Genomic DNA, 14,234 nt, shown 5'->3' with positions numbered 1-14,234 from the left:
CAATTCCCAGGATCTGCTCCACTCACCAGTTTGTGTTCACCTGAAGCTAAACTGACTCTTGCTGAACATTAACACAACCTCCCTCCCTCAAGAAACGACACACTTGCAGCCCTGTGGGAATGGGCGAGTAGGATTATGGTATGTGGAGAACACATTTTATTTCAAGAACGAAGAATACGCTATAACAACCTGCATTTATATAACGCCTTTCATGACTATTCCAATGCTCTCCTGACCAGCCTCCCATCATCCTCCTTCCATAAACTTCAGCTCATCCAAAACTCTGCTGCCCCGTTGTGGTAAACCACTGTTATAACCTGTCTGTGTCTGTATGTGTATTCCACTAGGTACAGGTCTGGACATGCCTCGGCTGACTCCTCCCACTATTCCAGGTATATAAGTGACTACCTCCCAGTCCCTTAGTATTCTGGACGGGTCGACCACTCGAGACAAGACCTTCATTCTTTAGTTAATAAAAACCTGATTGTTACTCGCTTAACCTCAGTCTTTTGAGTAATTGATGGCGCATCAATTTTATTAACTAAACTTTTTATAATGGAGAAGATCCTCACACCAGCATGCCTGGACCTGGACAGTCGGGAAGCGGACGCTTCCACCAAGTTTGCTCACTGGCTCACGTGCTTCGAGACATTCCTGACTGCCTCCACTGCAGTCGAAACGGATGCGGACAAACTGTCTGTCCTGTTCTCCAAGGTGAACCACCGAGTGTACTCAGTCATCCGGGACGCGACCTCGTACACAGCCGCCCTCCAGCTCCTCAAGACCCAGTACACGTGCCCTGTGAACGAAGTATACGCTAGGCACCTTCTGGGGAGTCGCAAGCAACAACCTGGGGAATCGACTGAGGAATACCTCCAAGCACTGTCCGTGCTTGGCCGGGCCTGTGGGCGTAAGGCGGTAACGCCCACTAAGTACACGGAGGAACTGATCCGGGATGCCTTCGTAGCGGGCCACAGGTCCAACTACACCCGACAGCGACTGCTGGAGCAGAGTGACCTCACCCTCGACAAAGCCTCCGACATCGCACTAACGCTGGACGCAGCCTTCCGGGGCATGGATGCCTACTCCTCTGCACCGTGGACGCCGCGGGGAACGACAACCTGGGACACGGTAGGACAGCCCCATAGCACCGTGCCACCCCAGCCACAGCCCAACAACGGCCCAACTACCGCAGCAGTGTCCCAAAGCCAGACAGCAGTATCCCAAGGCCAGAAATGCTACTTCTGTGCCCAGGCCAAACACCCCAGAGCGCGCTGCCCGGCGAAGAATGCGACCTGCTCGGGCTGCGGGAAAAAGGGACACTACGCCAGCGTCTGCAAGGCCAAAGCCACCCCGAACGCCAGCAGCGCCGCGTGTGGGCCGTGCGAGCCGCCATCTTGGGCCCCCAACAGCGCCACGTGTGGGCCGCCATCTTGGGCCTCCCCAGCCATGTGCGAACCACCACAGCAGCAGCCATCTTGGACAACTCCAGCCACATGGGAATCATGGACGCCGCCATCTTGGACACCAGCCGAGACGCAGCAGATCGGCAACCCCCCCCCCCATCTGATACTCGCAGCGACACACCGACCCCTACGCTGGCCTCTGTGACGCTGGACCAAACGAGACCGCACCAGCTAGCTCGGTCCAAAATGGACGTTAAGGTAAACGGCCATGCAATAAACTGCCTTTTTGACTCCGGGAGCACAGAGAGCTTCATCCACCCTGACACGGTGCAGCGTTGCTCTCTCCCAGTCCTGCCTGCGCACCAGCGGATTTCTATGGCCTCCGAGTCCCAGTCAGCGGACATTGGCGTCTACTGCGTGGTGACACTAGTAGTAGACGGGACTGTGTTCAATAATTTTAAACTCCTGGTCCTGCCCGACCTCTGCGCTGCCGTTCTACTGGGGTTGGATTTCCAGTGCCACCTCAAAAGCGTTACGATGGCGTACGGTGGCCCCCTCCCCCCACTCACAGTCCGCAGCCAGCAGCCTCCAAATTGCCCGCCGCGCACCAGATGCAACCTCTCCACACTCAGAGTCCCACCCCCCCCCCACTGTTTGCTAACCTCACCCCCGACTGTAAGCCCATCGCCACAAAGAGCAGGCGATACAGTGCCGGGGACAGGGTTTTCATCAAAACCGAAGTGGAACGGCTCCTGAAGGAGGGGATTATTGAGGGCAGCTCCAGCCCCTGGCGAGCCCAGGTTGTAGTCGTTAAGACCGGCAAGAAACAACGCCTGGTCATCGACTACAGCCAAACAATAAACCGCTACACCCTGCTGGACGCCTACCCACTCCCCCGCATAGCTGACATGGTCAACCAGATCGCGCAGTACCGCGTCTTTTCAACAATTGACCTGAAATCAGCGTACCACCAGCTCCCCATCAGCCCTGAGGACCACCAGTTACAACCCCCGGGGGAACGGACAGGTGGAAAGAGAGAATGCAACAGTTTGGAAGGCCGCCCTACTAGCCTTAAAGTCTGGGGGCCTTCCGACCTCCCGTTGGCAGGAGGTGCTCCCCGATGCGCTCCACTCGATTCGGTCACTGCTCTGCACTGCCACCGATGCCACCCCTCACGAGAAAATGTTTGTCTTCCCAAGGAAGTCCACATCGGGGACATCGTTACCGCCATGGCTGACGTCCCCAGGGCCGGTACTACTGAGAAGACACGTGAGGGCCAATAAAACGGACCCCCTGGTCGAGAGGGTCGACCTCCTCCACGCCAACCCCCAGTACGCTTACATTGCGTACCCGGACGGGCGGGAGGACACAGTCTCCATACGAGACCTCGCACCCTCGGGGACCGCTGTAACCCACTACCCATTACCACCCCCCCCCCCAACGACCCGATATCCAACCCCAGCAGCCGGCTCGCCTTGGACCGTCACCCACGAGGACTACACTCCAGGGCCCCAGCCTACACAGGACGCGACGCCGGAAGCTCCACCACCCCTGCCGTCGCCACGTCGATCACAGCGGCAGACAAGACCTCCGGAGAGACTCCAATACACGAACTTTTAAATACACTTCACCCCGCCGGACTCATTTTTAAACAAGGGGTGAATGTGGTAAACCACTGTCATACCTGTCTGTGTCTGTATGTGTATTCCACTAGGTACAGGTCTGGACATGCCTCGGCTGACTCCTCCCACTATTCCAGGTATATAAGTGACTACCTCCCAGTCCCTTAGTATTCTGGACGGGTCGACCACTCGAGACAAGACCTTCATTCTTTAGTTAATAAAAGCCTGATTGTTACTCGCTTAACCTCAGTCTTTTGAGTAATTGATGGCGCATCAACCGTGTCCTAACTCGCACAAAGTCCACTCACCCATCATCCCTGTGCTCGCTGCCCCGTGTCCTAACTCGCACAAAGTCCACTCACCCATCATCCCTGTGCTCGCTGCCCGTGTCCTAACTCGCACAAAGTCCACTCACCCATCATCCCTGTGCTCGCTGCCCCGTGTCCTAACTCGCACAAAGTCCACCCACCCATCATCCCTGTGCTCGCTGCCCGTGTCCTAACTCGCACAAAGTCCACTCACCCATCATCCCTGTGCTCGCTGCCCGTATCCTAACTCGCACAAAGTCCACTCACCCATCATCCCTGTGCTCGCTGACCCGTGTCCTAACTCGCACAAAGTCCACTCACCCATCATCCCTGTGCTCGCTGCCCCGTGTCCTAACTCGCACAAAGTCCACTCACCCATCATCCCTGTGCTCGCTGCCCCGTGTCCTAACTCGCACAAAGTCCACTCACCCATCATCCCTGTGCTCGCTGCCCCGTGTCCTAACTCGCACAAAGTCCACTCACCCATCATCCCTGTGCTCGCTGCCCCGTGTCCTAACTCGCACAAAGTCCACTCACCCATCATCCCTGTGCTCGCTGCCCCGTGTCCTAACCCGCACAAAGTCCACTCACCCATCATCCCTGTGCTCGCTGCCCCGTGTCCTAACTCGCACAAAGTCCACTCACCCATCATCCCTGTGCTCGCTGCCCCGTGTCCTAACTCGCACAAAGTCCACTCACCCATCATCCCTGTGCTCACTGCCCCGTGTCCTAACTCGCACAAAGTCCACTCACCCATCATCCCTGTGCTCGCTGCCCGTATCCTAACTCGCACAAAGTCCACTCACCCATCATCCCTGTGCTCGCTGCCCGTGTCCTAACTCGCACAAAGTCCACTCACCCATCATCCCTGTGCTCGCTGCCCCGTGTCCTAACTCGCACAAAGTCCACTCACCCATCATCCCTGTGCTCGCTGCCCGTGTCCTAACTCGCACAAAGTCCACTCACCCATCATCCCTGTGCTCGCTGCCCGTATCCTAACTCACACAAAGTCCACTCACCCATCACCCCTGTGCTCACTGCCCCGTGTCCTAACTCGCACAAAGTCCACTCACCCATCATCCCTGTGCTCGCTGCCCGTGTCCTAACTCGCACAAAGTCCACTCACCCATCATCCCTGTGCTCGCTGCCCGTATCCTAACTCACACAAAGTCCACTCACCCATCATCCCTGTGCTCGCTGCCCGTGTCCTAACTCGCACAAAGTCCACTCACCCATCACCCCTGTGCTCGCTGCCCCGTGTCCTAACTCACACAAAGTCCACTCACCCATCATCCCTGTGCTCGCTGCCCCGTGTCCTAACTCGCACAAAGTCCACTCACCCATCATCCCTGTGCTCGCTGCCCGTATCCTAACTCGCACAAAGTCCACTCACCCATCATCCCTGTGCTCGCTGCCCGTATCCTAACTCGCACAAAGTCCACTCACCCATCATCCCTCTGCTCGCTGCCCCGTGTCCTAACTCGCACAAAGTCCACTCACCCATCATCCCTGTGCTCGCTGCCCCGTGTCCTAACTCGCACAAAGTCCACCCACCCATCACCCCTGTGCTCGCTGCCCCGTGTCCTAACTCGCACAAAGTCCACTCACCCATCATCCCTGTGCTCACCCACCCACTGGTCCAACAACAGCTTAATTTTAAAATTCTTACGCTCATGTTCAAATCCCACCGTGGACTCGCCCGCCCCTCCCTATCTCTGTAACCTCCTCCAGCCACATGGACTCGCCCGCCCCTCCCTATCTCTGTAACCTCCTCCAGCCCCACCATGGACTTGCCCACCCCTCCCTATCTCTGTAACCTCCTCCAGCCCTGTTAGATCCGTGGTTCAGTGGATAAATAATTACACGGATGCTCTACATAACAAACAACAGGTCTTTACTGGAGGAGGGTCATCTCTAGATTGAATTACAGAGGCATGCGCACAGCTTATAGACCGGTGTGGTCACTGCCGGTACTACAGTATACAGGAGCTGTAAAAAGTAGTTCTGACTTAAAGCACATACACTACAATTCCTCCCTTTTTAGATTAATACCCCCTTAATATTCAAATAACAATTACATTTTTACATGCACATTAAACAACAAAAGTCCATTTATAGATTCAGTCTTTGGGGCGGCTTCCTGACCCTTTCGGGATAGCGCCTTTCCGGAGGTTCTTGTTCTTGGTGCAGAGGCGATTCTGACCCCTTTTCATCGGGTAGTTTATCGGGTTCCACTGCTACTGGGTCTGAAGTAGATGCTACCGGTATGTCGGGTTCATCCCCAGGTACTCGAGACATGGGGTTGACGCCTTCCTGTGACGCTAAGATCTGATCGACGTGGCGTCTCACAATGTTCTCCCCGACATCCACTGTGTACATTAATGGCCCCTGCCTTGTACATATCGTTCCGGGTTGCCACTTCTCTGTTCGATAGTCACGGGCCAAGACTGGTTGCCCTACATTGAAGCTCCTTGTCGGCTTCTCGTTGATGTGCTGGAATTGTTTGTCCTCAACATTTCTTCGCACATTTGGTCTGAGCAAGTCCAGACGAGATCTCAACCTTCGGTTAAAGAACATCATGGCCGGGGTCTGGTTGGTAACTGCATGTGTTGCGTTTCGGTAGGCTAATAAGAAATTGTCCATCTTATGCTGTAGTGGAATTTCCTCGTCGCACATGGCCTTTATCGCCTTCTTAAAGGTTTGTATGAACCTCTCAGCCAATCCATTGGTGGCTGGATGATACGGGGCGGATGTGTAATGCCTTACCCCATTCCTTTTCATGAATTTTTGGAACTCGTCGGACACAAACTGTGGTCCATTATCAGAGCAGATCTGCTCTGGCAAACCATTTCTGGCAAATATGGTCCGTAGGACTGCAATCGTTTTCTCTGTAGTGGTTGAAGACATCTTTATCACCTCAGGCCACTTTGAATGAGCATCCACTGCTATTAAGAACATTGAGTCCATGAATGGACCAGCGAAATCAATGTGCACCAGTTGCCATGGAGAGGAGGGCCACTCCCATGGGTGTGGAGGGGCATGTGGTGGTGCATTTTGGACCTTCTGGCATCCTAAGCAGCTCTTAGTTAGGTCTTCAATTTCTTGATCGATTCCCGGCCACCACACATAAGCCCTAGCAAGGCTTTTCATTTTCACTCCCCCCAGATGACCTTCATGTAGCTCCTTTAGCACACTCTCCCTTAACTTGGGTGGAATCACCATTCTGGATCCACACATCACTGTCCCCTGGCATACTGACAGCTGTTCTCTTCTGGATGAGAATGCTGGCAACAGTGAGTCGCCATGTGTTGGCCATCCCCTCACCGTCAATTCATATACACGTGACAGCGTCGGATCATTACGGGTCTCCTTCTCTATATCCGCGTTTGTTACTGGCAATCGTTCAATTATCGACGAATAAAATATCTCGATAGGGTCCACTGCTGGTGCTTCCTCCACCGTAGGCAGTGGCAGGCGCGATAGCCCATCAGCGTTCCCATGCTGTTTCGTGCCTTTATATTCTATTTCATATTGATTCGCCCCTAGAAACAGGGACCATCTTTGTAACCGCTGTGCAGTCATTACTGGCACGCCCTTCTTAGGATTAAAGATGGAGACAAGTGGTTGGTGGTCAGTCAGCAAGGTGAACTTCTGCCCATGCAGATAATGGTTGAATTTTTTTACCCCCCATACTAGGCTGAGGGCCTCCCTGTCAATCTGGGCGTAGTTGCGCTCGGCTGAGGTTAGTGACCGAGACGCAAAGGCTACTGGCCTCTCCAACCCGTCTGGGAATTTGTGTGACAGCACCGCTCCAGTGCCGTAGGGTGATGCATCACATGCCAAACGAATTGGTAGTGCTGGGTTGAAATGGGCCAACACCTCTTTTGATGTGATCAACTCTTTACACTTCTGGAAAGCTTGTCTACGTTCGTCATCCCACTTCCATGGTACCCCTGTTTGCAGTAGGGTGTTCAGCGGGTGTAATACCATAGACAAATTTGGTAAGAACTTGTGGTAATAGTTTACCAGCCCGAGGAACGACCTCAGTTGTGACACATTTTCCGGTGCTGGAGCCTTGACTACTGCCTCGATCTTGTCAGGGGACTTATGTAACCCCTCTTCATTGATGACGTGGCCGCAATACGAGATCTGTTTCTGGAAAAACTCGCACTTGTGGCGATTAGCTCGTAGGCCATATTCCTTTAATCTGGCGAGCACCTTCTCCAAGTTAGCGAGGTGATCACCGTCATTTTCGCCCGTGACCAAGATGTCGTCCAAATAACACTGGGTCCCTGGAATCCCTTGCAGGACCTGATCCATCGCCCTTTGCCAGATAGCCGGAGCCGAGGCTACTCCAAACACCAGCCGGTTGTATTGATAGAGACCTTTATGGGTGTTGATCGTAAGGTAATGTTTCGAAGCTTCTTCTACCTCCATTTGCAAGTACGCCTGGGCTAGATTAATTTTGGTGAAGCGTTTACCACCAGATAGCGAGGCAAAAATATCCTCAATTCGTGGAAGCGGATATTGCACCGTGTGAAGGACTGGGTTCATTGTCACCTTAAAATCCCCACAGATGCGGACCTTCTTTGGTTCCCCAGGCGTATTACTCAACGACCTCTTCATTACAGGGACGATGGGTGTAGCCCACTCGCTCCAGTCCACTTTGGACAGTACTCCTGAACATTCCAACCCTTCCAGCTCTGCTTCAACCGCTGGTCTGATCGCATAAGGCACTGGTCTGGCCTTCAGAAACTTTGGGCTTGCATTATCCTCTATTTTCATTGTTGCTGTTATTCCTTTTAGTGTTCCTAGTCCCTCCTGGAACACTTCTTTTGCATCAGTTAGCATTTTTGGCAGTCGTCCAGGTGTGACGTCGTCATCCTTTTTAGCCTCCACCTTCAGTGCCTGTATGGAATGCCAATCTAAATGTATCTTCCGGATCCACTCATGTCCTAGCAGTGGTGGTCCTCCATTTGGCAATACATATATATCCATTTTAGGTATTTCCTGGCCTTTATATGTCACTTTCACCCTTATTTTTCCTTTGGGGTAGACTTTTTGCCCCGTATACATCTTCAAGACAATCTCTGTAGCTTTCAAGGGTATGTGTGAAAATAGCCGCTTGTAGTCTCTTTGATTTATGACTGTTGGAGCTGACCCTGTGTCCAATTCCATTTCCACTTGGACTCCGTCTATCTTGAGTGTAACCCAGATAGTCTGGTGATCCTCTATTTCGGTTACATTATGTAGTTTCAGACAACCCAGCTCCTTGCTTCCGGAGTCTGTATCACTTTTCTGTTCGTCTGAACCACTGTCCATCACCTGGTGTACCTTTTTGTACTTCTCCTGTGGAGATTTCTTACTGTTGGTTTTCTTCCCAGACCTGCAGACTCTTACTATGTGTCCTGTTTTCCCACACTGTCTGCACACTTGGTCCTTGAACCAACAGTCTTTCTGGTCATGTGTTGTTCTGCCGCAGCGATAGCACTTCCCTGTTCCATAGGTCATTTCGTTGGTGCCGTATTCTTGCGGTCTCCGTTGTATCTCTGCAGCGCCCCTTGCGGCTGCTTCGTGTGATACTGCCATATTGAAAGCTTTGTCCAGCGTAAGGTCCTTTTCTGATAGAAGCCGTTTCTGGGTTCCTTCACTTTGTAGCCCACACACAAACTTGTCCCTTAACATGTCTGCTAGTCCCGCTCCAAACTGGCAGTCTTTCGATAGCTTGCGCAGTTCCGTTAGGTACTCAGCATTGCTTTCGTCTTTGTGTTGGTTCCTTTTATGGAACTTAAATTGTGCTATCAGCAGCGGTGTGGGGTTTAAGTGGTCCTGTAGGATTTCTACTATGCTTCCAAAATCCTTGTTTACCGGCTTCTCTGGGGTTATTAGATTTTGCAGTAACCCATAAGTTATTGCACCCATGGAATTTAACAGAACCAGTGCTTTATTAGCATCTGGCACTTCATTCACCCTGCAGTACACCTCAATACGTTCCACATATGTCGCCCAATCTTCGACTTCATTGTCGAACGTAGAGATACTGCCACTCTTCCGCATCCTTGGTTGTGCTTTAACTATCCCCAATGGCGCCTCCCGCGCTTCCCCTTCTTCTCCGCTGGCACAAGATGGCGTCTCCCGCGCTTTCCTTCCTTCCCGCGCTCGCCCGTCTTCTCCGCTGCGGCTTCGCAAAATGGCGTCTCCCGCGCTCTTCCTTCTTCTCCGCAGCTCAATGACGCCTCCCGCGCTCTCCCTGCTTCTCCGCGGCTCAATGGCGTCTCCCCTTGCTTCACCCCATGGACCCTGATCAGCCCGTGATCCCTGCCTGTGCTCTGCGCGTTCTTCTCTTGATATTTGTCGACGCCGCTCAGTCTAGAACCCGGCTGTTTCTTACCCTCTCTCTCTCCGGTTTGCAGTATTTTTCCTCGACGCCGCTCGGTGATCAATCCCCGGCTGCGCCCTGCTCTCTTCACCCTCTTTCTTACCCCGTCGACGCTACCCGGCTCTCTCTCTCTGCCGTCAGTTGGCTCCAGCCGCCGCTGCTCGGGAAGGGTCTGCTCTGGACCTGTCGTCGGTCTCTTACTGTTCATTGTGGCTGGGGAACCAAGCCCGGCTCTCCACAGCCTCCCCAGCGAAGTTGGATCTCTGCCTGACTGCTGGGCGGTTGCTCGCGGTCGACGCCCGTGTTCCTGGACTCGACTGTTTTTTTCTATGTTGCAGGTAGATTCGCATCAACACTCATCGCCACTGTTAGATCCGTGGTTCAGTGGATAAATAATTACACGGATGCTGTACATAACAAACAACAGGTCTTTACTGGAGGAGGGTCATCTCTAGACTGGGGTACAGAGGCATGCGCACAGCTTATATACTGGTGTGGTCACTGCCGGTACTACAGTATACAGGAGCTGTAAAAAGTAGTTCTGACTTAAAGCACATACACTACAAGCCCCACCATGGACTCGCCCGCCCCTCCCTATCTCTAACCTCCTCCAGCCCCACCATGGACTCGCCCGCCCCTCCCTATCTCTGTAACCTCCTCCAGCCCCACCATGGACTCGCCCACCCCTCCCTATCTCTGTAACCTCCTCTAGCCCCACCATGGACTCGCCCGCCCCTCCCTATCTCTGTAACCTCCTCCAGCCCCACCATGGACTCGCCCGCCCCTCCCTATCTCTGTAACCTCCTCCAACCCTACAACCCTCGGAGATCTCTATGCTCCTCCAATTGTGGCCTCTTGTGCATCCCCGATTTCCTTCACCCAGTCAATGGTGACTGTGCCTTCAGCCGTCTAGGCTCTAAGCTCTGGAATTCCCTCCCTAAACCTCTCTGCCTCTCCACCTCTCTCTCCTCTTTTAAGACACTCCTTAAAACCTACCTCTTTGGCCAAGCTTTTGGTCACCTGTCCTAATATCTCCTATGTGACTTGGTGTCAATTTTTGTCTGATAATGCTCCTGTGAAGCATCTTGGGACGTTTTACTACGTTAAAGGCACTATATAAATGCAAGTTGTTATTTCTCAGGAACTGCCTATTCAGACCATTTCCCCACGAGGAGCGTTTCTGCAGTGGTCTTAAAGGGAGAGGCCAGATTAAACAAGTTCCACTTTAGCAGCTAAACGTGATGCTCCAGACACTCCAACTACTCATGAGCAACACCATCGAACGTTAGCTTGTATGACCTAAAGAGCTTTTCTTTGCTGAGTTTGTGCTGAAAGGACAGGCTGGCATGGTACTTTCTGGAGGTTTCTTGTCTGGTGCAAACACTTGAATAGAGTTATACAGCACAGAAAGAGGCCCTTCGGCCCATCGTGTCTGCGCCGTCCATCAAGCCCTGTCTAATCTAATCCCATTTTCCAGCATTTGGTCCATAGCCTTGTATGCAATGGCATTTCAAGTGCTCATACAAATGCTTCTTGAATGTTGTGAGGGTTCCTGCCTCTACCACCCTTTCAGGCAGTGAGTTCCAGACTCCAACCACCCTCTGGGTGAAAAAGTTCCTCCTCAAATCCCCTCTAAACCTCCTGCCCCTTACCTTGAATCTATGCCCCCTTGTTATTGACCCCCCTACTAAGGGGAAAAGTTCCTCTTTATCTACCCTATCTATGCCCCTCATCATTTTGTACACCTCAATCAGGTTCCCCCCTCAGCCTTCTCTGCTCCAAGGAAAACAACGCCAGCCGGTTTAGTCTTTCTTCATAGCTGAGGCGCTCCATCCCAGGTAACATCCTGGTGAATCTTCTCTGCACCCTCTCCAAAGCAATCACATCCTTCCTATAGTGAGGCGACCAGAACTGCACACAGTACTCCAGCTGTGGCCTTACCAGCGTTTTGTACAGCTCCATCATAACCTCCCTGCTCTTATATTCTATGCCTCGGCTAATGAAGGCAAGTATCCCATATGCCTTTTTAACCACCTTATCTACCTGATCCGCTGCCTTCAGGGATCTATGTACATGTACACCAAGGTCCCTCTGACCCTCTGTGCTTCCTAGGGCCCTACCACTCATTGTGTATTCCCTTGCCTTATTTGTCCGTCCAAAATGCATCACCTCGCACTTTTCAGGGTTAAATTCCATTTGCCACTTTTCCGCCCATCTGACCAACCCGTTTATATCGTCCTGTAGCCTGAGGCTTTCCTCCTCGCAATTTACCACCCCACCAATTTTCGTGTCATCTGCGAACTTACTGATCATACCTTTCACATTCTCATCCAAATCATTTATGTAGATCACAAACAGCAAGGGACCCAGCACCGATCCCTGAGGTACCCCACTGGACACAGGCTTCCAGTCACAAAAGCAACCTTCGACCATCACCCTCTGCCTCCTGCCACTCAGCCAGTTTAGGATCCAACGTGCCAAGGCACCCTGGATCCCATGGGCTCTTACCTTCTTGACCAGTCTCCTATGCGGGACTTTGTCAAAAGCCTTACTGAAGTCCATGTATACCACATCCACAGCATTTCCCTCATCCACACACCTAGTCACCCCCTCGAAAAATTCAATCAGATTGGTCAGACATGATTTACCCTTGACAAAGCCATGCTGACTATCCCTGATTAATCCTTGCCTCTCCAAGTAATTTTGTCCCTCAGAATTTTTTCCAATAATTTCCCTACCACAGATGTTAGGCTCACTGGCCTGTAATTCCCTGGTTTATCCCTGCTACCCTTCTTGAATAATGGTACTACGTTAGCTGTTCTCCAGCCCTCTGGTACATCCCCTGTGGCCAGAGAGGTTCTGAAAATTTGTGTCAGAGCCCCTGCAATCTCCTCCTTTGCCTCACACAGCAGCCTGGGATACATCTCGTCCGGGCCTGGGGATTTATCCACTTTTTGGCCTGCTAAAACCGCTAGTACCTCCTCCCTCTCGATGCTAATATGTTCAAGTATATCACAGTCCCCTTGCCCGATTTCTATGTCTACATCGTCTTCCTCCATAGTGAACACAGATGCAAAAAATTCATTTAAAACCCCGCCTACATCATCTGGCTCTACACACAGATTGCCACTTTGGTCCCTAATGGGCCCTACCCTTTCCCTGGTTATCCTCTTGCCCTTAATATACTTATAAAACATCTTAGGATTTTCCTTTATTTTGCTCGCCAGTGTTATTTCATGGCCCCTCCTCGCTCTCCTAATTTCTTTTTTAAGTATGCCCCTGCACTTTTTATACTCCTCTAGGGCTTCCTCCGTCTTTAGTAACTGCCAAAAGCCCCCCTTTTTTTCCTAATGCATTTTTGTATATCCCTTGTCATCCAAGGTTCCCTTTGCTTGTTGGTCCCACCCTTGACCTTTACGGGAACATGTTGGCGTTGTACTCTCTCTATTTCCCTTCTGAAAGTCTCCCACTGTTTTGATGTGGATTTTCCTATAAGTAGCTGCTCCCAGTCCACTTTGGCCAGATCCTGCCTTATCATATTAAAATCGGCCTTCCCCCAATTTAGAACCCTTATTTCCGGGCCGTCTTTGTCTTGGGAAACTGTTAAAACTAGACGGGTGGGATAAATTAACAGAATGTTTGGTACTCTGAGGTCTGACACATCAAATCTACTCCTGTTGACAGCCTGGAGACTTCGCCTAAACTTTGGACAATAAAAGACACAAGCCATAAAGAATGTTTAGCTTCAGGTCACACAGCAGTGAGAGGGGTATGCCAATAGGCAACATCCAACGAAGGTTTAGCGTGATTTCCCCAGAACCTATTGCACTAGGCCACACTCCTGCAGCTTGCAGAGGATGCAGAATGGCGATGTATGTTAGTGCATGTTACACCAGAAAACACACCTGGAATGATTTTACCTGAAATGTGAGAGTTAACAAATCACTGAGTCCACAGTAAAGGCCTGTAACTTACGGGTATCTTCCACAATGAGACTGCTTTCACTCTCCTTTTCAGGCAGGCCCATTATTTCCCTGAGCCGCATCGAATAACTAACAAGCCCATCCGTTACGTCTTGCCAAAGCTGATAACTGTAGCAAAAGAAATATGGAGAAGCTGTTCATTTGCATAGGAGTGCAGACAAACAACACACCTGCTATATACAGGAGTGCTTCAATATTGGCACCGCAAGTTCGGCTTCAGTTATACAGCGCTCGGGTCAGACCTCATTTAGAGCATCGCCTTCAGTTCTGGGCTCCGCCCCTCAGGACGGATATATTGCCCTTAAGGGGGAGCAGCACAGATTGATCAGAATGATACCGGGGCTTTAAGGGTTAAATTATGAGGACAGGTTGCATAAACTTGATTTTTATTCCCTTGAGTTTAGAAGATTGAGGGGTGATCTAATCGAGGTCTTTAACAATATTGAAGGAATGGATAGGGTCGATCCAGAGAAACAATTTCCTCTGGTGGGGCAATCCAGAGTAACAGAGCATCATCTTCAAAATAGAGCCAGGCC

The 14,234-nt window shown here is 51.6% G+C and overlaps 2 protein-coding genes across 4 annotated transcripts in view; one reads left to right on the top strand and one right to left on the bottom strand.

The window, feature by feature from the left end:
- The window catches only part of mrps7 (mitochondrial ribosomal protein S7), a 1,172,241-nt gene that overhangs the window by 974,842 nt on the left and 183,165 nt on the right, over positions 1-14,234 (top strand). The window lies entirely within an intron of this gene.
- mycbpap (mycbp associated protein) overlaps positions 1-14,234 on the bottom strand; it is a 195,012-nt gene that overhangs the window by 45,483 nt on the left and 135,295 nt on the right. For all 3 annotated transcript variants that reach the window (XM_085963210.1, XM_085963211.1, XM_085963212.1), the window contains exon 16: positions 13,691-13,806. In XM_085963210.1, coding sequence (XP_085819336.1) covers positions 13,691-13,806 — 116 coding nt within the window. The remainder of the gene's footprint in view (positions 1-13,690; positions 13,807-14,234) is intronic.

Source organism: Somniosus microcephalus, chromosome 21 (genome assembly GCF_052327205.1).
Source record: "Somniosus microcephalus isolate GS21.2 chromosome 21, FLI_Smic_1.0, whole genome shotgun sequence".
Lineage (NCBI taxonomy): Eukaryota > Metazoa > Chordata > Chondrichthyes > Squaliformes > Somniosidae > Somniosus > Somniosus microcephalus.
This window is presented reverse-complemented; position numbering and strand designations above follow the sequence as displayed.